The sequence below is a fragment of the Megascapheus bottae genome, chromosome 16 (genome assembly GCF_031878675.1).
Source record: "Megascapheus bottae isolate mThoBot1 chromosome 16, mThoBot2.hap1, whole genome shotgun sequence".
Taxonomy (NCBI): Eukaryota; Metazoa; Chordata; class Mammalia; order Rodentia; family Geomyidae; genus Megascapheus; species Megascapheus bottae.
This window is the reverse complement of record NC_143524.1, coordinates 37,830,163-37,856,057: the sequence shown is the minus strand read 5'-3', so window position 1 is coordinate 37,856,057 and position 25,895 is coordinate 37,830,163. Positions and strand designations below refer to the sequence as shown.

Here is a 25,895-nt window from a genome sequence, read left to right as displayed (position 1 = left end):
TGTCTGAGAGACTCCATTTCAATGGAGGGAAACTACACATGGCAGCATGTGCCTATTATCCCAGCAACCACAGAAAGCTTAAAATGAGCAAGTTGGGAGAGTGTGCCTTGGCAGAAAGCAAAACCCTATCTTAAAAATAACCAACAAAAGCCAGAACTGGAGGCATGGCTCAGTAATAGAGTGTCTGGATAGCAAGTACGAGGTTCTAAGTTCAAACAAACAAAAAAACCCACCGAACAAAATTGCAGTCAGTACACACACACACGTGAAAATTTTACATATTTAAATATAACATTTTGCATTGTGTGACTTAGCTTTCTGTTATATAAGTGTATTAAATACATGCTTCTGTTTCTTCTGAAGACATTCTATAGTCCTGTATTTGTTGTATTTTTCAAGGGAAAATGAAAAAACAAAACAAAACAAAAGAAAATAATCAGAAAAATAGCAGTAAATTAAGACAGATTATAATTTTTTTTTTGCTAGTCCTGGGCCTTGAACTCAGGGTTTGGGCATTGTCCTTGGGGTTTCTCAAGGCTAGAGCTTTACCACTTGAGCCACAGCACCATTTCTGGCTTTTTCTATGTGGTATTGAAGAATTGAACCCCGGTCTTTGTGCATGCTAGGCAAGCACTCTACCACAAGGCTAAACTCCCGGCCCAGACTATAATTTTTGAAAGTACTGTCAACCAGTTTTAAAATGGACTATAGAAAGGCCAGAACATTGAAACCCACAGAACTGGAAGGATCAAGGCTTTCAGTTCCTAAATGCTAAGAGGTGGGACTTCCAAAGGAAGGCTCGGCATGCCCAAGTCCCAGATGACCAAATCGAATCATGAAAACATCTGATTCAAGTTCCTCTGGCTGGTTCCACTGTGACTGAGAGTCCCTGGGGCCGAAAGGCAAAAGACAAAGCACATGGGAAAATTCTGGTTTCCAAAAGTGATATTGAGTGTGGTGATTAGCAAATGGAACTGACTAGATGCGGAGAGAAGCTCTCCAATTGTTTTGAGGAAATGATTGCCAAAGAAGCCACAAGCTTATGCAAGAAAAACACACATCCATTAGTTAAGCCTTAAAGCAACCTCTGGCAGGAAATGGCACTTCTCCGGAAGATCCCTTGCTTGCTGTGGACATTGGTTCTTAATAATAGACTTAAAGTTTTAAGTTTCTTCCCAGGCACTGCTTTTGTGGCATTGTAGGCCACGCTACCTCCCTTCTCAAGTGGTGGCTGGAACTACATGAATCTCCATATAAACATTCGGAGGACAGCCTCACAGCAAGGCTGTCTGCTGAGCACTAGCTTGTGATATGAACAAGCCATAACTGATGCTGAACTACTGAGCTCTTCTTTCTTTCTTTTTTTTTTTGGAGGGGGGGGGTGGTACTGGGGCTTGAACTCTGGTCCTTGCTCTTGCTCAGCTTGCTTACTCACTGTTGTCATTCTACTAATTGAGCCATGCCTCCACCTTGGTGAGGGCTCCTCCTCCTCTTTCTCTTCCTCCTCCTTCCCCCCCTCCTCCTCCTGATGGAGATGGAGGCACTGAGATTTGCTCCCAAGTGGGCTTCAAATTGTGATCCTCAGATTGTAGCTTCCTGAGAAGCTGGAGTCCAGGCATGAGCCATCAGCTCACAGTCCCACAGTCTCTCTTGTTTATTCTTCCCATCCTTCCTATTCCAGAGCACCCAAAGCTCTCCAATTTTTTCTTTAAAGAAAAATAAAAGGAAGAACACAATCAAAGATCAAGCCCTCCTTTACCCAAGCCAAAGCACAGCACAATAAGACATGGAAGGCAAAGATGAGTCTATGGGGAGTTGGTAGAAGGTAAGAGGAGCCCTCCTGAGCTAAGTTTTACTCTAGGACTCAGACTTGTATTTTTGGTTTTTTTCCACTTATTTGTAAGCTGATATTTCCTTTAAAATAGTACCGCTTTTAAATTTGGCTTTATTATTGCTATTAGTATTAATGTGTGATGTGTGTGTGTGCATATGTGCGTGTGTGTGGTTCTGGCACAGAACCGAGGGCCTCACACATGCTAAGCTGTTGCTGTACCACTGAACTACCTCCCAAGCCCACATGCTCAGATTATTATTGACTTTATTTCATTTAATTCTCAGCCCCCTATTTTTCTTATTAGCATTAGTCAGTTGTACAAAAGAGCTGCATTTTTTTTTCCATATTTTTTTTTGCCAGTCCTGGGGCTTGAACTCAGGGCCTGGGCACTGTCCTTGGGCACTTTTGCTCAAAGCTAGCACTCTACCACTTGAGTTACAGCCCCATTTCCAGCTTTTTCTGAATATGTGGTACCAAGGAATCGAACCTAGGGCTTCATGTCTGCTAGGCGGGCACACTACCTCTAGGCTATGCTCCCAGCCCAAGAGCTGCATTTTGAAGTGTGGCTATGATGTATCTTTTTTTTTTGCCAGTCCTGGGGCTTGAACTCAGGGCCTGGGCACTGTCCTTGAGTTTTCTCAAGGAAAGAGCTCTACCACTTGAACCACAGAACCACTTCCAGCTTTTTTTTCCACTATGTATGTGGTACCGAGGAATCAAACCTGGGTCTTTGTGCATGTTAGGCAAGTACTCTACCACTAGGCCAAACTCCAGCCCTGTGATGTATCTTGATCAGAAAATCCTGTCACTCTTTCTCATCTCCACTCATCTGCTTCCCTCTCCTTGTTTTAATTCTTTACACAGTTGAAATGTTGATCTTGTGTCCTACTTTTCTAGCTTTACTAGTTCTATTATGAGCATTTACTATATTATTATATGATCTTGCTAAACTTTTTTGGGGGGATAAACATCTTTTATATGTTTATTTTTATATGTTCTTTTTAGAAACACAAAGGTCAGTTCTCAGGGGCATAAGAAGGAGAACCCCCTTACAAATTGGGTTGTATGACTTCAGCAAGTTAGACAGCTTAAGACAGAAGAAAGATTATTACTGAATACTTCATGATGTGACTGCTTGGAAAGAGCTGTCCCTTGCCAAACTGTCCCAGAGCCAACATCTTGCAGGGACAGCCTGGGGCCTCAACAGCAGGACAGATGGACATACATTTGGATGTGGGCAGCTGTCTATTTACAGAAGGTTCTGGGAGACACCCAGCCTCAGAAGGGGAGGCTGAAATGAAAAATGACTCAAAACTGGGCAATTCTCAGTACAGGCCTGTTCTTTTTTGTGTTGTCTGCAAGAGCAACCACATGAAATAGGGGGTAAGAGAGTGGGATGGGGGATCTTTCCCCCTCCTGGTGGAAAACTCTGGGAAACAGACTGAACTCAGCTGCCTGAGCCATGAGCTGGAGCCAATTCTCCTGGCCTGGAGCAAGAGGTTGGAAGATCTTTACACTGGGCAGCCCTGGACCTGGCTATGACTTCAGTGATCAGTCTAATTGGGTAGCAGTCAGCAACTAAAATAAGGCAAAGGAGGTCAGAGGGCAAAGGTAGTGACCTTTTTCACTGTTCTGAGGTACTTAGCTGAGGTGGTGAGGGAGAAAGGCCTGTGATTGGGCCAGGTGTCTATAGGAAGACTTCCTGCCGAAGGTGACCCACATGCCCTTGGAAGGAGCCTGGAGAGACCCAGAGAGAGGTCTGTGTGGAGAAATGCCCACTAGCCTTATAGGAGGTAGCCAGACAACATAAGACCAGTAAGTACCTTTGAGTCTAGCTTGGTGGGTAGCTTTCCTGTGACTGGCTTTTTGCTTTGCTCATTCAGATTCCAAGAACCACAGCCCTGCTGTCACCAGCCCTTGAGTTGTGCCCACCTCCTTATGGCTTCCCTATACTTTTGCAAACAATCCCTCTATCCACTTAGCTATCAAATCGGTTATTTCAATTTGCCCTGAGTTAAATTCCCTACCATCAGTGATGTCTCTAATAGTCCCTTTATTAGATTATCAATGAAATCCTTGATTTTAATATACTCTCTGCTTGCTGCTGGCACCCTAATGATAAAAAGGCCATTCTGTCCCTTGCTCAAGAAGGGTCCCTGGGACTCTGGCTCTCAACAGCAGTTCTGGGAATGGAGGATGGGGACAGGTTGATGCGTGTGTGTGTGTGTGTGTGTGTGTGTGTGTGTGCGCGTGTGTGTGTGTGTGTGTGTGTGTGTGCATGTGTGTGTGCATGTGGCTACTGGGGCTTACATTTAGTAATCTCAGATACATGAGAGGCCAAAGAGAGGAAGATCATGGAGTCAGGGTGCTGTCCCTGAGCTTTGTGGCTCAAGGTAATAATGTTGTACCACTTGGTCTACAGTTGTATAGCTTCTTGGTGCTTTATTGGAGATAAGGCTCACAACTTTTCTATCCTGGCTGGCTTCGAACTTCAATCCCCTGCTCTCAGTCTTCTATGCAGCAAGTCATCTTTACCCAGTGGAACAGATAAAAGGCAAAGTCATGGAACATCATTTCACAAACATATCTTGTAAACATCTGATATAAACTGGATTATCCATTTGGGCCTACATCGTTGGGCTGGGTGAGATTAGACTGATTTGAGTTGGTGATAGATAGTGGGGAGCTTGAGGAAGCAGGAAGATTACAGTGAACCCATAGCCCAGATTACTTTGTCACTCAGATTTTTCCCACTTGTTTTCGGGACCTAAGGCCTGGGTCTCAAGGAGGATGATTAGATACTGTCAGAATTCCCTGAAGATGGAGTAGACACATCTGTAACTCCAGTGGAAGAACAAAGGTGCCTATAGAACAGCTCTAGAGTGAAGACCATCCAAGTAACGGCGCTCGGGGGGTATTCACATGCAAGGAATGCTTGAGAGAGACAAGAGCTGGAAGTACTCAGAAAACACAAGGGGCCAGGGAAAACTGGGCATGAGGAATTTTAAAGCAGGTCTGTTATAAATTTAAGAAATGCTGGAAAAATGACAGGATTTTGGAAAAGTAATTTTTTGTTTAACAACACTATCCCGAAGCACTCAATCTGGTTTTATTTACCCGGGCCATGTGGTACTTCCTCTAAATGAAGTGAGGAATTTATACACATTGAAAAAACTGAAATCTTATTGTGTAAACATAACAGAATGTCCAGTTGAAATATGTGAAAATAATAAAGTAGGGAAAAAATGACTCAGGTATTGGTCAAGTAATTTTTCCAGGGTCTTTGAACATGCCATCCATCTTCAAAGTCTGGAGGATTCTGCTTCCACCCACCTTCAGAAGGTGTTGTTAGGCTCTGACGTAATTTGTGTCTTTTCCTTCATGGCTCTCTCACAGGGGAAGCTAGGTTTCTGATAGTGGTTTGGCTAGTATCCAGGTAACAGTGGACCTGTGATCTCCTCATTTCTATGTGCAAAGATGTGTTTCTGACAACTCGCTAGTAGGAGTATGTATGCTCACATAGTACCTACCAACATAAAAACTTCCTAAGGAAGGCTGGTGAAGACTTGGGTCCAATAAAAGTTCCTCTCACAGCTCTTTTGATTTCCCAGAATTAGTCAAAGGTCTTCTAATATTAACTCAGAGTCTCTGGGTCTTGCAGTGGACTATGTGAATATTGTGGTGCACACGGCCAGCTTGGGGAAATGTAGAAGGCTGAAGGCCTCTACACTCTGTCTTGGTAGTTTTCTCTGTTCTCTTTGGTGAGAGATTCTAGGCCTGGTGTAACATGAGCCTGGAAGCCAATGACAGTTATATTCGAAAAAGAAAGCTGTGCCTTGGTAGATTTATATTCAAGGAAAGAAATACTAATGTTGGTGATAGTACAGGACAGCCCAAATGGCCAATGACAAAGGTGATATAATGGTTTCATTAAGAGATCTTCAGAGATCAAGCAAGGTGTTTCACACCTGTAATTCCGGCCATAATCCCCGCCACCTGGGAGGTGAAGATCAGGAGGATTGTAATTTGAGGCCAGTCAGCTTAAAAAAAAAAAAAAAAGTGTGACTCATCTCAACAAACAAACCGGATGTGGTGGTTTGTGTTTGTAATCCCAGATACATGAGAGGCCAAAGCTAGGAGGATCACTGTCTGAGACTGACACTAGGGAAAAACATAAGACCCTAATAGAAAAAAAATTAAAGCCATAAGGACTGGGAACATGCCTAAGTAGTAAAGCCCTGGCATAGCAAACATGAGGCTCTGAGCTAAAACCCTAGTACTGCCAAAGGAATTAAAAACAAGTTTGGCCCATACCTTCTGCCTATGATTTTCCACCACTTCCTCCTATGTGCTTCTTGAAACCCAGACATGGATGAAGATGTAGCTGTTGGTTCTTCCTCAGCCAAGAAAAAGGAATTCTAATCCTTACAGGCATGAGAGCCAGCTACATTTGACGGTTGTAGATCAGTGGCTGGAAGGAGGCTGGGGGATTTGTGGAGAAGCTCATAATTTTTAGCTCCTGAGTCCTGGAAGGCTTTCCATGTTGAGGTCACTACATTTCAGGTCTCTGTTGCCCTGGGCTGAACCTAATCTCAATGAATCCATTAAGAAATGCTAAATTATTGCTGTACCACAAACATTCATTTGGAATGCTTTATTTGGAAATGATTTTTTTTTTTTTGCCATCAGTGACTGGAAGTTAGGTTGGAGCAGGAACTATCTGGAATGGGAGGTAGGTAACTACACAAATGAGCAGTCCTGAGCTTTTTTCTTTGTCTTTTTTTTCTTTGGGTGAGCAGTTGACAGGTGATAGATCCCAGTGACTCCTGGTTTATTTCTCTTTCCCAAAGCCTTGTTCTTTAGACAAGCTGTGAGTTATGGGAAGCATTGCCCACACGGTGCTGCTTGGGACTTGTCTAGTGTTTCTCCAGTTTCTGAAGACTTAGGTGGAATTCTGTGTCACAGTGACCTCTGGGGCCCAGCTCGTCACTATAGTGCTACACTTTCTCCGGTGTTGGTCTCATAGACCCAGGTTCTTACTGCCCTGCCCTGTGCCCATGGCCCCCACCCCCAGAAGCTCTGCACCACTTTGCCTGAAGAGCTGGGGGAGGTTGGATAGTTGGAAAAGAGCCAGCTGTTCTGCCTTGTCCATGCTTATGATGTAAGCAAGCAGTGGAAATCACATTAGTGGTTTCTCATAGTCAAGCTTTTTATATTTTTTGAGATATATGTATATATGTAGAATTGTGTGTGTGTATGTGTGCACATGTTGGTACTGAAGCTTGAACTCAGGGTCTTGTGTGGGGGAATGATTCCCATCAAGAAGTCATTACAGTTTACAGGAATAGAGGACCAGGGCCAGATACCATTCTGGAGGGAAGGCAGAGACAGCAGGCCTATCTCAGATGGGAAAGGGCTGCTAATCCCCAGGCGTCAGTCTAATTAGAGATACCATATGCCTGTCAAACAGGTGGCAGCATTTGCCTTGCCACACTCTCAGACTAAGGAGAGGACATTTTGTGGCTCTTGGCTGTAGGCCCCAAGTCTCAAATCCCCACTTATACACTGTCCCTTGTTCCAGCACAGGGAGGAGTGAGGAACCTCAGTTGCCAACAAGCAACTCAATCCAGCCCCACTCTTGAGTTTTCTCATGGTCTCATCTTCTCCCTCTTAGCCTGCCACAATCCTGAGAGCATGCGACAGTGACTAGCACCTAGCTCTCACGCATGCTAATGCCCATAGTGCTCAGGTTTTACTACCTCCCTTCTACTCCACTTCCCAAAGAAGGAACCAGCTCTTCCCAACGGTAAGGGGAGCATAGTGCCTACTGTCAATCAGACTCCAGCTTGCTTCGGTAAGCTGAGCCCATAGAATGCAAGCTGGGAGGAATTAAATCTAACTGCATCAAGGTGGGCTTTGATGGTCTTTTCATGCCAGGGCCTGGGACACCTGTCCTGGGTCCTATGTCTACCCTGTTGTCAGGCCATACTCCATGGTTTCATCCTCTCAATGAGTTCCCCCAGGCACTCCATTTGGAGAAGCCGAATTGAAGAGACAAAGGTAAAGCACTCTCACAAGCAGAACCTTTCTCAGGCCACCTCCTACAGCCCAGGGAACTGTAAGAAGCTTCAGAGAAGCTAGGTATTTGGAGAGTGCCATGCTCATCTTGAATGTGGTATGTGTGTGTGTACACACGCACACATGCATGCACACTCACAACACCAGTACTGGGGCTTGAACTGAAGGCCTAAAGCTCTCACTTGAATTTTCTGCTCAAGGCTGGTGCTCTACCACTTCAACCACACCTCCAGTTCTAGCATTTCTGCTGGTTCATTTGAGCTAAGAGTCTTGTAGATCTGTCTGCCTGTGCTGGGTCTGAACTGGGTTCACAGTGCTCAACCTTCTAAGCAGTTGGGATTGTAAGTGTGCACCCCTGGCACAAAGCTCTGTCATATTTCTTGACAACAATATTCAGGAAGAAACACGTGAATCTACTAAAATAAGGACACGTTCACAGCAATGAATTACTTCCTCAGCAAACGCCACTGTGGATTTTATGTATGAGTGCAACACTAGTGGGCTGGCTGTCTTTTCTGGAACACAAGTCTGAGAAATGACATGTGAAGCTCATTAAGGTATCATCCATTTACAAGTTACAGCTTCTAGTTGCAGCTAGAAATGTGCAAACTAATACCAGAGCTTATTTGGAAAAAATAATGAATACTTTATAATAAAATGTGGAGCAACCCTGAAAATCTTTTATAGGATTCAGATTTACTGGTCATCTCAAGGCTATTTAAAGAGAGTTTTTGTTTTGGGTTGTACTTGGATTTGAACTCAGGACTCATGTTTTACCTAGGAAGCATTCTACCATTTGAACATCTCCACCCCTTAAAATGAATTTTTCTTTAGACAAGGGGTAAATTTTTTCTGGCTGTGAATGTGACAAGAATGCTACCTAAGCCGGATGTGGTGGCTCACTCCTGTAATCCTAGCTACTCTGGAGGCTGAGATCTGAGGAGCAAGGTTCAAAGCCAGTCTGAGCACAAAAGGACCTGAGACTCTTATCTCCAGTTAAATTCTAGAAAATGGGAAGTAGGGCTTGGATCCAGAGTAGGGCAGTAGCCTTGAGCTGAAGAGCTCAGGGACAGTGCCCAGGCCGAGTTCAAGCCCTATAAGCCACCGAAAAAAAGAGTGCTACCTAGAAGAATGAAATTCTCTTCCTCTCCCTGCCCCCCCTCCTTTCAGGTAAAGGTGATAACTTAATAATGAATTACTTTACAAGGTTATTGGATGCTGGGTACTGGTGCCTTATGCCTGTAATTCCAGCTATTCAGGAGGCTGAGATCTGAGGGTCAAAATGTGAAGTTCAAGAAAGTCCAAAAGTCTCTCATCTCCAATTTAATTACCAAAATGCTGGAAGTGGAGCTATGGTTCAAGCGTCAGAAGGCTAGCCTTGAGCACAAAAGCTCAGGAACAGTGCTCAGCCTGGGACCAAACCCCAGGATTGCATGTAAGCATGCACATATGAAACACACACATACATACAGGTACACAGCTAGGTATTGGTGACTCATAGCTCTAATCCTCACTATTCAAGAAGCTAAGACCTAGAACATTCTGGTTTGAAGTCAGCTAGGACAGAAAAGTTCAAGAGACTCCATCTTCAATTAATTAGGAAAAAAATAATAAAATAAAATAAATAAAATAAAGCTGGACTGGAGCTGTAATTCAAGTGGCAGAGAGCCAATTGCAAAAGAGAGTCAGAGGTCCTGAGTTCAAGCCCCAGTGCTGATACAAAAAAGAGAAACAAAACAAAAGGTCATAGGGGAAGGAGTTTAGCACACTGAAAAGCAGTGCTGGGACTGTCTTTAATTATGTGATGTCAATGCTGACATAAAATATGTCAGTGTCACCTTCACCCTTCACAGTCTGCAAAGTTCACAGCTGTATTAAAACCCTGTTGCAATCTTAAGGTTTGTTTTTTAAAATCCTATTTGTTAAAAATATTTGAAAGAATAATTGATGAAAACCTCATTGAAAATCCTGGCTTCATGGGCAAAAAATGTTTTCCTGTGGAATTTCAGAATTGCAGAATTGGTAAATGGGATTTAAACAGTGAGAATTGTGACATTTTCATTCAAAGGTAGTGATCTATTATCTTTGTTATTTTGTTTTGATGTATTATGGTTTTAAAATAAGTAACAATCACCCCTAGTAGCAAGCATTGCCATTGATTGAATTTAGAAGCATACTTTCTCAGATTTAGTAAACCTCTCTTAGCCATGTTGTTGTGACTATATGGGTGATTGTGAACAAATTTAAAGTGAAAAGAAAAGATGTATTGCTACATTCACTACAAGTAAAATAATTGAAAGTGGTTGGTTGAACACTGGTAATTTCAGGACTGAATTATGAGGTTCAAGGTTCAAAGCCAGCCTGGGCAGGAAAGTCTGTGAGACTCCCCAATTAATCACCAGCAAGCTGAAGGTAGAACTGTACCCCAAGTTTTAGAGTGTTAGCTTTAAATGGAAAAAGCTAAGGGACAAGCCCCTGCACTGGCACACATACCACCCCCCCAAAAAAAGATTGTTTTAACTATCACATCCTTTTATGGTATTTAATGTGCTTTTAAAAATTATATATTAACAGTCTCATAAACATCAAATATATAAATAAATGAGTTGTAAATATCAGGCTGTGAGGCAGAAGGATCAGAGCTTGGTGTTTAAAAGGACAGCCTTGTGAAGGCACATTAAGCACACATGTGCTCCCTAATGAATGCTTCCTTCTTCCCTAATGAGGACTAATTTGGACAAAGGCGCAGGCAGTAAAGGGTGGCTCCCAATATGGCATGGCGAGGTGGTGCGTGATGGTCTTCTTTGCCAAGAGTAGAAACACAGGAGCAGGTTCCGGCATGTTCGTGGGTGTTCATTAGGAGTTCAGGTCTGGACCTGTTTCCATGGACCTAGGAATCTTTAGTGGAGATGTTCCCCAGGAATTTGGACAAGACAGGAGGCTGTTAAAGGGGTGGGGATCCCCAGAGTGAGCTGGCACAGTGGGACCCCAGGGGTGGGGTGTAGCAGAAAAGTCAGGCCTTGGAGCCACCTCAGGCATCCAGGTGTGTGTGTGTGTGTGTGGAGGGGGAGAATCAGGTGCCACATCAAGAAACGCAGTGCTCCTAAGGTTCCGGGGGAAGGGGGCGTGGTCAGCAGGCCAGTGCTGGGAAGAGGTGAGCTGGCCGGGCTGTGAGGCGGGCACCCACTGGCGTTGGCAACTAGAAGGTCATCCCGGACTTTGTGGGGCGGGCACAGAAGCCAGGCGGCAGAGGGTTGGAGAACCAGGGACAGTGACCAGATTAGATAGACACGCGCGCGCGCGCACACACACCCCCACACCTGGGAGAACACGGATGCTGGAGGGTCGGTTCAACGACAGGGAGTAAGTCACCTGTGTGTGGGGGGATCCTCGAGACGCCCCTTCCGCCCCCAAATCTTGCCTTGAGGACAATCCCAGCGGGGACGGAGGGGAGCGTAGGCAAACTCGACCCGCGGACGGGAGCGGGGTGGTAACCCCGCTGGTGGCCGCGGAGGCAAGGTGCGGGGAGCTGGGGCGGCGGCGTCTGTCTGGGGGCTGCGCGCCGGGCCCCGCCGCGCGCGCGCTTCCGGCCGGGGGACTGCGCGGTCCCCGCGCCCCCGGGCTTCTCAGGTTTCCTGTGGACGGCGGGGCCCGGCGCTTCAGGTAGAGGCGGAGAGGCCTGGTGGGCGGCGGCGGCCCCACCGGCGCCCCACCGCACCCCGGCTCGGCGCCCAGAGCGGGCAGGACAAGGGTGGCGCACCGCTCGCCCACTTCTTCGCTACAGGGGCGGCCTCGCTCCTTCCCGCCTGGCCGCCCCGGAGCTGGGGCGCTGGCTGGGGGAGCCGCGGGCCCCCCCCCCGACCTCCTCCTGGGCCGCGGCTGCGCGCCGGGCCCCCGCGTGGCACCTGCGCTCCAGCCCTGCAGCCGCCCTCGGGCCCACGGCATGGCCCTGTCCTCAGAACCCGGTGAGTGCCAGCGATGCTGCACCGCTGACCTTGGGCCCGCGCCCTGGGACCCTAGCGGGAAGTCCTGAGAACTCTGGGTCTGGAACCTCAGCTGCGCAGCGCGGAGCCCCGCACCCCGGAGCCCCGCACCCCGCCTCCAGTAGGCTCGTCTTCTGCCCTGACAATCCGCAGGCTCCGGCCTCCGTTTCCGGGGAAGCCTGGACTCCAGCGGCCTCAGGTGAGGCAGCAGTACAGTATTTCTGCTTCCTGGAGGCCTCGATTGAATCAGCAAGGTTTAGGGAATTGAAGGGACATGCTTCCTCTTAAGCACCTGGACGAGTTTCTGGGCGCTTGAGAGCTGACTGCTGTGGCCAGCTGAGTCCAATGCCTATCTGGCTAGAGGCAGGGCTCTGGCCAGGATGATAGGATCCGGAATCCTGAGATGCCCCATCTCCTGCCTCTAGCTTTCTCTGGGCAGGGGAGGTGTACAGCTTTGCTCCAGTAGTTTGCTTTCTGCCCTTGAACTTCCTGGTAGCCGTTTGGCCCGCAGAGCTGCTAATGGCTGATGTAGGCTGGCAGAGGCCTCCATGTGCCTTTGAGAGTCCTGAGTGCTCCTACTGTGTCTGTGTCTGGAAGTATTTTGAGGACAAATAAACAAAAGAGTGGTGGTGGGGGAAGCTGGCAGCACTAAGAAGTCAGAAGGGGCCTGCGTCCTGTTGGCTACTTTAGATGGAGTGACAAACACTTGGCCACCTTCAAGGGAAAAGCTGATGGCAGCTGGAATCTTCTAGGGCAAATTCCTCCCCCCTGGCAGGAGCATCAATACTACTAAATGGTAGTGGAGTCATGGAGCCTCCTTCAGCTTCCACAGAGCCTGGCTAGCCCTCAACTCTCAGAATGGTAACAGCAGGATTGGGGTGATTGGCCTGGCCTGGCTGCAACTCTGAGGAGTCTTCCTGGCTCGGAGGATGGGGATCCTGCCCTCTATGTGGTTGGGTTGCTGGGAGGCTGTGACTCCTGAGCCTCATCCTTAGCCCACCATTACTCCTGAGATCTTGGATAAGGGGTGAGCAGCATTTACCTACCCACATCAAGAAGTTCGTTGGGACTCAGGCTCTGGTAACTCACACCTGTAATCCTAGCTACTCAGCTGAGACCTGAGGATTGCGGTTTGGAGTCTACCCAGGCAGGAAAGCCTGTGACTCATTTCTAATCAACTACTAAAAAAGCTGGAAGTGGAGTTGTGGTTCAGGTGGTAGAGTGTTAGCAAAAAGAGCAAAATGAAGCTCAGGGACAGTCTCCAGGCTCTGTGTTCAAGCCCTAGGATTTACATACACACACACTCAGATTTCTTGAAGATTTGAAGTCTGCTTTTTCTTTCCCTTATATTTATTGGGTCACTCTTCAAATGGTCTCAGAATCAGTCCCACATCTTGATAATATGGATAGATAAAACAGGCTTTAGGCTAAGTAGATCCTTTTACTAAGAATTTTAATCTAGCTCTTCTAAGACTCTGCTGTATTTCTAAGACAAGAGGCATGGCTTTGTCTTTTTATAAGGCATGAGGAACTGACTAGGGCCTAGAGAGGGTGGGCTCAGGGCTGGAGTCCTGGTTGTATACAGCCATGAAGAGATTTCATTTATAGAGGTGACAGCCGTTTCTTTTTTTTTTTTTTTTGCCAGTCCTGGGCTGGAGCTCAGGGCCTGAGCAATGTCCTTGGACTTTCTCAAGGCTAGAGCTCTACCACTTGAGCCTCAGCACCACTTCCGGCTTTTTTTTGTAGGTATGTGGTACCAAGGAATAGAACCTGGGTCTTTGTGCATGCTAGGCAAGCACTGTACCACTAGGCCAAATTTCCAGCCCAACAGCTGTTTCTTCTATGGGTCTTGGGTTCCCATTTCAACATGGCTGCCTTCTTGCATCAAGGTAGGAACTTTGGATAATACTAGGGTCATAATGGTTCTTAATAAATAATGTCAAATAAGAAGATCCGGTGTCTATATAAAATGTCTACATTCATTTTCCCAATTGGACTGTCTTTATCTGGTTGTGGAGATAGTCGTGTTGACAGATAATACTTATAAAGCACATACTGCAAGTCAGTAATCTAAGCACTTCACATGTGCTAACTAATTTGTCATGGCAACCCATGACATAATATGGTTGGTATTTTTATTATCCTGCTTTTATAGGAATAGAACTGAGCTGTCTTAAAGCATGGTAACTTGCCAAAGATCATGGAACTAAGTAGCAGAACAGAATTCAAATCCCAAACATTGCATGTTTTTAATCATGCATTATACTGACTTCTGTGATTGCCAGAGGTAGATTCCTCTACTCAGCCCTAGTCACTCATTCATTGTTCATTTATTCAACAAAATTCTATTGAGTGTCTGGCTATATAATGGTGAATGAAAACACGAAAATTTGTTGTGGAGGTGATTTTTAGTAGGCAGGGACTGCTAACTCCTTGTGTGAGTAAAGCACATAGAAATAAGATGGGAAAGATACTTCTGTAGATAAGCTGTGCCTTGCTTCTGAGGAGGGGTGGTTTCTTATAAGACAGTTTGATTTTCCCTTTCCCTATCTTGTGAGGGGGCTTAAGGGTAAACAGTGAATGCATTCTGGTCTCCTCGATAAGAAATGTAGGCTCAGGGGCTGGTTATCATAGATTGTCCTGGTATTTGTTCAGCATGGAAGTAAAACATTTAGCATGGGATCTGCTCTCTTTAGTCTAGGGAGACATCTAGGCCATAAGGCACAGTAGCATGTTAGGTGCAAGATGAATTTTAAGGTCCTGAACATATCTTGCTCTCTTAAGAGAGTGGACTTTGGCTAAATCACCCCCCCCCCCCCGCCCCCGATTCCAGAGTGTGTTCCATTCTTTTGGCTCCAGCAGCATTCTTGGCCATTGTTCCCTTGTCATATGAGCAGGGCTGCTGCCCATCTCTGTATCTGGTGGAGTAGGCCTCCCACTCATGAAACAGGAAGGCAGCTTTCTCTAAGCTGGAAAATGAAGACAAAGTAGAAGGCAAAGTAGAATGACCATTCAACAGGTGTGCCTTCCCCACCCATGTTAGCTGTAGTGGGATGGTCAAATAAGTGTGTTGGGTTGAACAAAGTTAAGTGGCTTTCTTTACTACAGGACTTCTCAGGTGACGACAAATCAGTAGAAATTGTGATGAATCTCTATATAAGGGAGTAGGAGGAATGGCCTTCTGTCCTTCTAGGTTCTGGACTGCACTTTATTTAGACTTAGGCTATTGAGGATCTCATTCAAGGTAGAGAAGAGAATTACTTGACTGCATTGGACTTAGATCCACAGGCTAGGATACTCCAACTGCTCTCCTGCCATACTGTTGCCTAAAACACTAGCAGAAGAAATCTTAAATCCTCCCTTCCTTCTAGCTGAACAATAATAAGGGCTGGATTATTTTCTCCTGGTTTAATTATTTAATGAATACATATTACCCTCCTTCTAGGTTACCTGTAGCCCTCTGGTCACACTGTTTATGAAACAGCTGTGTGGACAGGTGGGCTGTAATCTGTGGGTAGCTAAAGCCCAGCTGAAGATCATGTGTCAGTGGTGTAATCCTGTTCTGTGCTCATAGGCATTAGCATGTGGGCACAGCAAGGTACAGCCTCTGGATTGGACATCAGGAGATGACTCAGGGCCAAGACAGGGCTACAGCCAGCTTCCCGGTAAACAACTGACCCATCTTTTCTGGATTCTTCTCCCTGGGATTTTCGCAGCACCACTGAAATAGCCACTTTGCTCATGATTATTATTTCCCAAACCCTCACAGTTTATGGGAGTCACTGCAGGCTGCCTGTCTCTTCCAAGCCTTCCTAGCCCCCTTAAGGGTATAGAGCTGCATGGCAGTGATGTGTTTGTCATCCGCTCTGCTTGGCTCTGGGTGTCATTTGGGGCAGGGGGTGGCAGAGTCCAGCTTTAGTTCCTGAGGATCTCAGACTGGAGGCCCATGTGAGCAGCAATAAGAAAGGGGTGGTGAAAATCGTTCAGAAACAAGGGCACACTAAATCCACTAGCACAACGATGTTCATTGCAGCACTATTTACCATAGCAAAGATATGGAACCAACCCAGATGCCCCTCAGTTGATGAGTGGATCAACAAGATGTGGTATTTATACACAATGGAATTCTATGCTGCTGTCAGAAAGAATGACATCGCCCCATTTGTAAGGAAATGGAAAGATTTAGAAAAAATCATATTAAGTGAAGTAAGTCAGACACAAAGAAATGTAGGCTAATGGTTTCCATCTTTTGTCATAATCAGTAGAAACCTGGGCTCTCCTAGCAGAGATTTACAATAGAACAAAACCTAGATACATAAGGCCATACAGCATGACGCTAAATGAAAGGACCTCCAGGATATAGAAACAAAAGCCATACAATGAGTGATTGTCGTCCTTAATGTACTATGTTATCTCTCATCTCTTTTGCTGTCCCATGGTTATCTCATATTGTTACAGTATTTCACCTTGTTATCTGATATATTTTATATATATATATATATATATGCGTATTTGGTTGTTTGACATCGGATAGGGAAGGGGGGGAAACAAGATGAGGGGCAGGGGTGGGGGGAGGGAAATGGGGACCAAGACATGAGAAAGGGTATCAATGTTTGTGAAATAATGCACCTTCTATCTGGTGAATATAATGTAACCCTTCTATTAATTACAATAAAAATATATGGAAAAGAAAAAAAAAGAAAGGGATGGTAAAGGATGGAATCAGGTGGGCCAGGATGGTATACTTCTGTGTATATGGGCGGGGTCTGGCAGACCTTGCTAGTCTGCCTGGTTATCTATGGTATGTGGCCAGAAGGGAAGACATAGGAGGGTCCAGCCCTATCTGCTGTCCTCTTCTGCCCTGAGGCCACCCCAGCCCCTTGAGTCTTGCTCCTCTCTTGGACAAGGAGGATGTGGTTTATGGGCCTGTCTTCTTTTAGAGGGGGAGGGGAGGGAGAGAGGGTGTATCTGGCAACTGGACTAAGAGCTTCCTGTTTAGCCCCAAGGCAGCATAGGGAGGGGTGCTTTTATGTGTATGTGGGGTCTTCTAAGAGGAAGTAGAGGTGGCTGTGCCATAGGCAAGTCCCATTAATGAGCAGACTTATTTCTCTCTGGCCCCAACTTATACCCAGAAGCAGATGGATTGCAGAAACAACTGGTGACCAGGTTAGAGCTTAACTAGAGTTCACACTGGAAGCAGCAGAGGTGATGGTATTGTTGGGTCGTGCTTGGGTTTGTCAGGAGCTGGGTGTTGGAGGGTGGGGTGGCTTATCTCCGTGGCTGCTGCTACTGCTGCTGCTCTGGCCAGCAAGGCTACTTGAGTTTCTTCTGCTGAAGGCTGGGAGCAGAGCCAGGACATGGTGTTCAGGATACCACAGCCATTTTGCCTTGGATAACCAGCATTACCTGGGGCAGTAGGCCTCTTGGAAATTTTCCACTTACATTTCATAGTCATGGGAGAATTTCCAGCCCAGATTTTTCCTGCTCACGGATAGGCAAAGCAGAGACCTCCCACCCCAGCTGCAGCAGCAGGCGGGACCCAGCTAGCTGCTCTTCTACTGACTCAGCTCAGCCCCGGGCAGCAGCAGCATCTGGCTGGAGCACATCGCCTGTGTGTCAATCTCAGGAGCCATCATGGAGACTCCAGCACCAGGCTCAGGTCTGTGTCATGGGTTCTGCCAGTGAGCATCTGGAAAGATCAGGAAATAGCTTTGTTTGTGTAAGGAGGGATTTTGGTGGCACTGGGCTTCCTTTCTGGAGGGGCTGTTTATTGAAATTGGTGGTGTTTTAGAGGTTTCTGACTTGGGAATACTTGTTCATGCTCATTAGCTCCTGTGGCCTGTAACAATGAGATAAGCTGTATCACTAATTGACTGATACTGGTGAGTTCATAGTTAAGCCTGGCAAGTCTGTTGGCTTGAGCTGACAGATGGTTGAAAGGCAGACTTGACCGGGCAGCTGGGGCTGAATTCTTCTTGGCATTTGCAGAGTGGGCTTTCCTTAGCAGGCCTGGCCTGCGAGGTGTTGGAGACAGGAGAGTAGTGTTGTGGGGCAGGCCTGGCAGGTGGGAGCTGAGTGTCTAAGATGGCAAGAAGATAGCAGATATGCAAGACCCACAGAAGTAGCTCAGCTCCCACCTGCATTACTGAGGCCATCTGGAAGACCGTTGAAGTTTTCCTCAGTTGTTGAACACACTAACAGTAGTTCAGCAGGTGATTCATGTGTTCTGTAAAACTGTCCAGTGAGTCTTTAATGCGCTTGGTGGACCTGGGCGAGGGGGCTGTGGCATACAGCATCTCCCCCATAATAAACCACAGGTTGTTTTTACCGGCAGCAAGATATCAATGTCTCTTGTGACCCAGTTGGAGGAGATTGATTTAAGTTATATAAGGTAAAGATGCATCCTGGAAAGTATGTTTGGTTGACTTGAGCAAATTAAGAGTGCTAAAGGAGACCAAGATGGAGCCCTCCCATGTGTGATATAAAGGACTGTCCCAAACGCCCATTTCTGAGGAGTCCCTTTCTTTGTAGAATAGGAGTCTAGGATGGCAGGATGGGTAGAGAGGGGGAGAAGTGGATGGGGTCTCAAAGATGTCATTCTCTTTGTGCTGGCCTCCTTCTGTGCGGGTTAGACAGGAAATTGCCCAAACTGGCCCAAATTGCTGGAATTGTGAAGTTTATTTTCTATTTTTTCTCACATCCCTTTATTTCCCTTTTATTCTTCCTATATTTATTGAAAATGGCACAGTGACTGATTATGCTATCTGTTTTGAGGGTATGTCTCACTCCAGCCCTGGACATAAGGGGATGCATCTCCAGATCAGTACAGTCAAAGCATGCTGTGGTTTTGTGTATTACATATCTTGTTTTAGGAGATGTGTTGCAACATTGCCATAATTATAATATCCGTTGCTTTACAGTTTGTTTTCAAGTGTGTATGCTCTAATTTGGATATTGCAAAGCTTTTTATATAAAGAATGCAGGCAGACACCTCTTTTTTTAATTTAACTTTATTGTCAAGGTGATATATAAAGGGGTTGCAGTTACATATGTAATGTAGTGAGTATATTTCTTGTTGAGCATTGTTACCCCCTCCCACATTATTCTCCCACTTTCCCTCCCTGCCCCAGATTTCTGGAATGAGGTACCTTATGCAGAGCCTTCTGGCCTTTGCTGTCCATTGCCTGAGCCTGTTTCAGAGAAATGACATGAGATTGTTGGAACACTGCACTTGAGCTTGTAGATTTGGTGTTGGAGGACAAGGTCTAGCATTGTTTTGCTGATAGTGCCTCTAGAATCTCTCTGTCGCTATCTCTCTGTCTGTCTCTCTCTCCCTTTTTGAGTTCTCCCAGCCTTTTTCTCCCTTGTCACCTTCGTCTTGAGTCTCTGCTATCAGGACACAGAAATCTCCATAGCTAGCTCTGTTCTCTTGCTCTTCTGCTGTCTTGGCCATGGTTGCATGTGGAGGCGGCTCTTCCTCACCAGTTCCCTCTCATCAAACTCCTTGAGGATGAAAAAGGATGCCCAGGAAAACCATAGCCCTGGTGCCTAGGATAGAGGAAATTGGTTTCAGAGTCAAGGCCTACAGACGTAGCTCTGACTGCACATTAGCAGCCTGCTTGCCTCCTTCCTGCCCGTGTCATCAATTAGTCCTGTCTGCCACAGAGTAGTACAGAGCAGGGAGCCTGAGGCACAGGAAACCCATGCACCTAGAATTATGCCACTCAGAATGGATAGGGCCTCAGAGATCATTTAGTAGTATAGCTTAATCTCACAGATGAGAAAACTGTGAGGCCAAGTAATGATTGACCTAAGATGGCCCAGTGAAAACCCCACCCCTGTAATTGCTTCCTCTCTCTGCCAGACAGTAACAAGGCACTGACTCTCCTTCAGCTTGTCTGGTCAACAAAACCATTTGTCTCCTAGCCAGCTTTAAAGAAATTGTGGTAACAGGAGGACAGGAACTTCTCTTCCAGAGCTGCTGTCAGAGGAGGCTGCTTAGAGAAAGGTGGCAGTGTCCACTCATTGTGTATGTGTTGTGTTTATGAGGGACACTGTGAGGAAACCCTGTCCTGTGCCCAGAGGGACACAGTTCAGTAGTGTAGTATAGTATAGTAGTGTAGTGACTAAGGCACAGATGTAGAACTGAGTGCCCAGTTCAGATCCCCAAAGTAGAGGCTCAGAGAAGAAAGGGCCATGGGAGGGGGTGGGGGAGAGAAATGGGGACCAAGACATGAGAAAGGGTATCAATGTTTGTGAAGTAATGCACCTTCTATCTGGTGAATATAATGTAACCCTTCTATTAACTACAATACAAAAGAGAAAGGGCCATAGGAGAGTTTTAAAAAAAAAGCAGAGAACAGCATAGACCTTTGCAAACCTGTTGCAAGTGGGACCCAGGGTGAGTTTGCTCTTTGTGCCTTTATTTCCTCTTCTGGAAAATGGGACCAGTAAGAGCGACATAGTTTTAACATTGTATAGTGCATGTAGAAAGTGCCATGCAAGTGTTTGCAAAGAAAGAGAACAGAAAGTGAAAGGAACAAGAAGAAAAAGATGGGAGGGAAGGAAGGGAAAGAAGGAAGGGGGAGGGAGGGAGGGTTAATAGAGCTACCAAGATGCACAGAGGTGGGTAGTGAAAGCTTCTTTGACAACGTGAGTTTTGGTAAACAGTATCGCTGTTCAAAGTCTTGACTATATTTGCTAGGTATTTTGTTAAATGATTCTTGAAGACTCAGGGGTACCTTAAAACTGTACTCACAGATTCGTTCTTTCAACCAACGTGTTTCCCAGGGCTTTGTTATTATCTTGTGGGGCCTGATGCTCACTGCTTGCTTCCGAATCCTGGCCTATAGTCTTGGAAGGTTTTGTTCATGTTTGGCTCTCACACCAACCGTGCCGTGGAGAGGGGAAGTTCTAAACTCTCTCCTGACTCTTCTCAGTGTTGGAAGCAAAGGACTGTCTTGTGCTGTACATTCCCCAAGGGCAGGAAAATGGAAACGTATGGTTGAATAGCTTGTTCTTTGATTTGTGAACATTTTCTTTCTCGTGAAATGTGAGTGGCCTTATGCCCTTATAGAACTAACTTTGAAATTTGACATTTGAATCCACAACTGAGTCAAGGACCAGGCAGGGGCCAGGCCTTCTGTTCCCCATCCTAGGGACTTGGAGTATCGACCTGGGATAAAAGTATGCAGTCTCACACTTGTATTTTCTTTGCTAGCCGAAATGCCACGCCAATTCCCCAAGCTGAGCATCTCTGAAGTGGATGAGCAAGTCCGGCTCCTGGCGGAGAAAGTATTTGCCAAAGTGCTGAGAGAGGAGGACAGCAAAGATGCCCTCTCCCTCTTCACGGTGCCTGAGGACTGTCCCATTGGGCAGAAGGAAGCCAAGGAGCGGGAGCTGCAGAAGGAACTGGCTGAGCAGAAGTCCGTGGAAACTGCAAAAAGGTTTGTCCCTGGGACTTGGCTTTTATGTGTATAGCATTGTTATGTCTTAAGCTGGGGCACCAGGGGACTGTTTATTTCTTTCCCAAGACCACTTACATTTCTTTCTTTTTTTTTTCTTTTTTGCCCATCCTGGGGCTTGGACTCAGGGACTGAGCACTGTCCTTGGGTTTTCTCAAGGCTAGAGCTCTACCACTTGAGCCTCAGCACCACTTCTGGCTTTTGTCTATGTATGTGGTACTGAGGAATTGAACCCTGGTCTTCATACATGTTAGGCATGCACTCTACCACTAGACCAAACTCCCAGCCCCCAAGACCACTTAACTTACCATTTACTTCCTGAAGCTTGTCTTTATGCCTGTGTTTGGTTGAAAAGATCAAACCCCATTCTCACCTGATGGTTTAAGTAGATTGCATGCAGAAATACATATCACCTCCAAATAGCACTTCCCTTTTCTTTTTGGGGATTTGAGGATTTCTTGGGGTAGCACCAACTACTTGTTGGCATGACTTGTCTACATTTGTTTTCATTATTAGGTATCATGGATCACTATGTTCTGGGACAATGTTCTATTGTAACAATATTGTTTGGATCAACTTTGGAACTTACAGTGGGTGGAGACAATAACTAGGCAAGTGGACAAGTTAAGAGGAGAGTTATAAGTTATGACAAATGCTAGATCAATTGGGGTCTACCCAGAAAAAAAATCAAATGCACAACAGAAACCACTTGAATATTGGAAATATGGTTTTCATGCAAGAAATTTGTTATATAGGTCTCAGGGCTGAGACACCAAAAGGGAAGAAGAGATGGACTACAAGTTGGGGGCAGCCATCATCCATCGGCTGTAAGATAAGAGGAAGAGGTGGTGCGGTAGAGCCTGGCTGCTCTGGGCAAGCTGGAAGTTTAGAGGCCTTCTCAGTAGAAACTGGAGCCCAGTGCAGAGCAGAAAGCAAGAAGTCCTGTACCTGGATTGACCCTTTCTGTAACTTCCAGGTCCCTTACTGGGAAAACCTATGCCAGCTGATTCCCTATGGGAAGCAGAAAAGAGGATGAAGAACAGATATGGGGACAAACAGGCTCAGGACTGGCACAATGAATGCTACAATGGAGATGAATAATGAGGGTGGGAAGGAGACTGGGGGAGAGAATAAAAACAGGACAGCGAAGTGTATGGGAGTGTTCATCTCCATTAGATTGGGCAGTTGAGGGTGCTCTCTCTGTGGAGATAACATTTTAGTTAGATAGACTTGAGGGGTACAAAGAAGCAGCCGTGGGTGGAGTTGGTAGCATACGCACAGAAAGATGATTGGCCAGGGCAGAGGTCTCCAAGTCCCTTCAAGGAGGCCTATGTAGTTAGAGGTCCATTGAAGGGAGACATGCCAAGTACTGCAGCTGGAAAGAAGGCAGGGCTCAGATCAGACAGGTCTTGTGCTCCCTGATAAGAAGTCAGGGTCTCAGTTGAAGTTGCAGAAATGATCACTTTTAACCTAGGATATGAGGCTACAGTGGGGTCCCTGCTTGCCCAGCATACTGCAGACATCGCCAGCCAACCCTATGAGCCTCTTGGAGACCCACTCAGGAATCAGACCCTTCCCAAGGTCCTTGTGTCTATAGAAAAAGTCTTTCCTTTTCCTGGCAGTGCAGAATTTCAGCATTCCCTTGGCTTTTCTAGGAAGACTAAGGTGTTGACTGCTGGTATAAAAGTAGGAACAGGGACTTTCTACCTGTAAGATCAGTGTTCACCTTCTTTGGTGGGGGCAGGCTGAGTCCCTGAAAGAAGGGACTGGGAACCCCTGGAGAATGTGGCTTTCAAGGCCATGGGCCAATATGCATATACACCCTATCAGAGTATAAAATTCCATGTTGTCGCCACTTTGAACATTTATAGTGAAATAAACAAATACCAGGAATTTGAAATAGGTCTTGTCTGAAGGGGTTGGGGATTAAGGAAAGGGGGGTGTAGAGGAATGGTGAGTGAATACAACCAGAATATTCAGTGTATGTATGTGTATATATATATATATATATATATATATATATATATGGAACTAGAAAATTCAAGGAAACTGTTGGAATGGGTTAGAACGGAGAATAATAGACAAAGATGAAAGAGTGATGCTGATCAGAATGCATTGTACATATGAATAGGCATATTAAATTGAAACCCCTTAGTACAACTATTTGAAGAGAATAATGGGAAGGGGCTATGAGCCAACTTGAACAGCCCCAGGCTCATGGCCATACTCAGGCCTGTAAAGTAAGAACTTTACTATAGAGACCCTTGTCTACACTGTGCCAGCCTGGCAAAAGGGCTGATCTCAGGAACTTGACTGCTCTGCAGGGCTTTTTGTCTGCTCTGAATTGAGCATTTGAGACCATTCATAATGAGAGGAAAAGGAGTCTTGGCATTTTTATTATCAGGAACAGTAAGTGTCTGAGGCAAGTTTCCATGAGAATAGCTCAAGCCTTACATCTGTAGAAAAATGAGGAAAGGACTGTGATCCTGAGAACAGAACCCGGGGAAGGGGCAACATGGAGGCTTTCTTATTCTCAGTCCTAGTGGTGCACTGCCATTTCAACAATTCCTCTGTAAACTCTCCTCCAGAACACATTTGTCTGTCTTCCTGTTAGGATGCCGTATTCCGGTCTTGCCCCCATTTGACGGTAAGCTCCGAGAGGACCCCATCTACTTTCCACTGTGTTCCCAGGCTCCAGTATAAGCTGTAGCCATGCATCTGGGTGATGGACATCTAGCAGATGTCCTGCCTCCCTGTGGCTGCCTCACAAGGACTGTACCAGTAAGTGTCCTGGGACTCACTGGCATACTCTCCTCCTTCCTCCTCAGCTCTCTTTATGGGGCATTGTGGGAAATGAAGGGATTCGCATATGTAAAAGGCTTCGGACTTGTGTGTTCTGGGTACACTTACATATAAATGTTACTACCTAGTTTCTTGCTGCTGGGTCGGGGAACTGCAACAGATGCTGCCACTGTAGAGGGCTGAGGGCTTACATGGGCTGAGGACCAGGCTACTCAGCTTACAGGTTCCTTCATCTGCACACTAAATTCACTGTGGGTACTGGCAGCGTCTGGCATCTGGATTTTGCAATGAAGCAAGCAAGGCCCAGGGAAGTGGAATGTACTTGCACCAGGACACATTATCAGCAAGTGACAGAGCATATCTTCTCAATCTAGATGGCCACATCTTAATTGGGAAACTTCCTGTCTCTAGGCAGAGGTGGAGTCTTAGCTCCTTGGTTCAGTTTCATCACTAGAATGGCACCAGCTATTGTTCTGAAGAAGTCTATGCCAGCTCCTGAGTGATAGGGAAGGAAGCTGGTTACAATTCTACCAGTGCCATTTGCTTTTTTTTTTTTCCTGATCCTGGGATCACTGTCAGATATGCCATAGCCCCTGGATCTATGCATACTCAAGTTTGTCTTTGAACTTCCCTGCTGGATGAAAGGTGTCTCTATGTGAATAAGTGGTTCATGTTTTCATGGAGGACATTTCTCCAGCTTCCTCTCCACCCATGGCCCCTCCTTGACATTCTGGGACACATGGTGAGATGCACCTTCCTGCTGATTGCTGAGGTTGTGGGTTAGTTTGTGTTTTAATCTGGATTTTTATGTGTTTTAATCTGTGTTTTAATGTGGCTTCTGGTTTGGAAAAAGCCACCAGTACTCTGGATCCCGTGAATGTCCCTGGGACTTGGAGAAGGCTTTTCTTTACAATAATTTCCTTGATCTCTTTTATTTTTAGTCCCCTCAAATCCAAGCAAAACACCCACAACTATTTTATGTTTAATATAAAAGCACAAGCAACAATCATGTTAGTAAAACAGCTTCTTAGAATAAAAGAAGTTGATTGTGGGCAAGAAAGTGAGCTCCTGGTACTTGGAAGCTTGTGATATGAGGTTGTCCCCTTGAGGGCCAGGCTCCTTGCCAAGACAGCCTGTGGGGCTGACGACGGACCCCAGGGCTGCTCGGGGAGGCCCTCATTTTACAGGCCAGGACCAGATGGAGAGAATATGAAGTTGGCTGGGTCTCCACTTAGGGTGAGCTGTCAGTGCAGGCAAAGTTAGGAGCAAAGAAAGAACTGAAAAGCTCTGGTGCTGCCCAGAGGGTCTCTGATTTATTTTGAGTCTTGTCTGTGTCACATAACAAAATTCATCAATCTTACAAGTGCACACATGCAAACTTAACACTGAATACAACATGAAAAATTTCCAAGCAAAATGCATACAGGGTTCCTTCCTTCCTGTCTCATTTCTTTTCTCTCTTTTTTCTACAGCTTAGTTGAAATAATTCATATGTCATATTGTCTAGCCTTTTTGTCAGTCATCAGGCTTGAACTGAGGGCTTGGGCACTGTCCCTGAGCTCTTTTACTCAAGGCTAGTGCTCTGCCACTCTGAGCCACAGCACCACTTCCAGTTTTCCTCGTGGTTAATTTAAGACTTTGCTATCCCCACAAACTTTGAACTTCAATCCTCAGATCTTAGTCTCCTGAGTGGCTAGAATTTCCTCCATGAGCCATCAGTGCTCAGCTATAATC

At 45.9% G+C, this 25,895-nt stretch overlaps 1 protein-coding gene across 2 annotated transcripts in view; it reads left to right on the top strand.

Annotated features, from left to right (window-relative positions):
* The first annotated feature begins 1,731 nt into the window (after window positions 1–1,731).
* The window catches only part of Ampd3 (adenosine monophosphate deaminase 3), a 50,555-nt gene continuing 26,391 nt past the window's right edge, over window positions 1,732–25,895 (top strand). The window contains exons 1-2 of one of the 2 annotated variants that reach the window (XM_090348159.1): window positions 1,732–1,825; window positions 21,116–21,341. In XM_090348159.1, the coding sequence (XP_090204285.1) occupies window positions 21,121–21,341 (221 nt within the window). In that variant the 5' untranslated portion in view covers window positions 1,732–1,825; window positions 21,116–21,120. Of the gene's footprint in view, window positions 1,826–11,184; window positions 11,276–21,115; window positions 21,342–25,895 lie in introns of those variants that run through there. The other variant, XM_090348158.1, reaches the window with a different exon arrangement.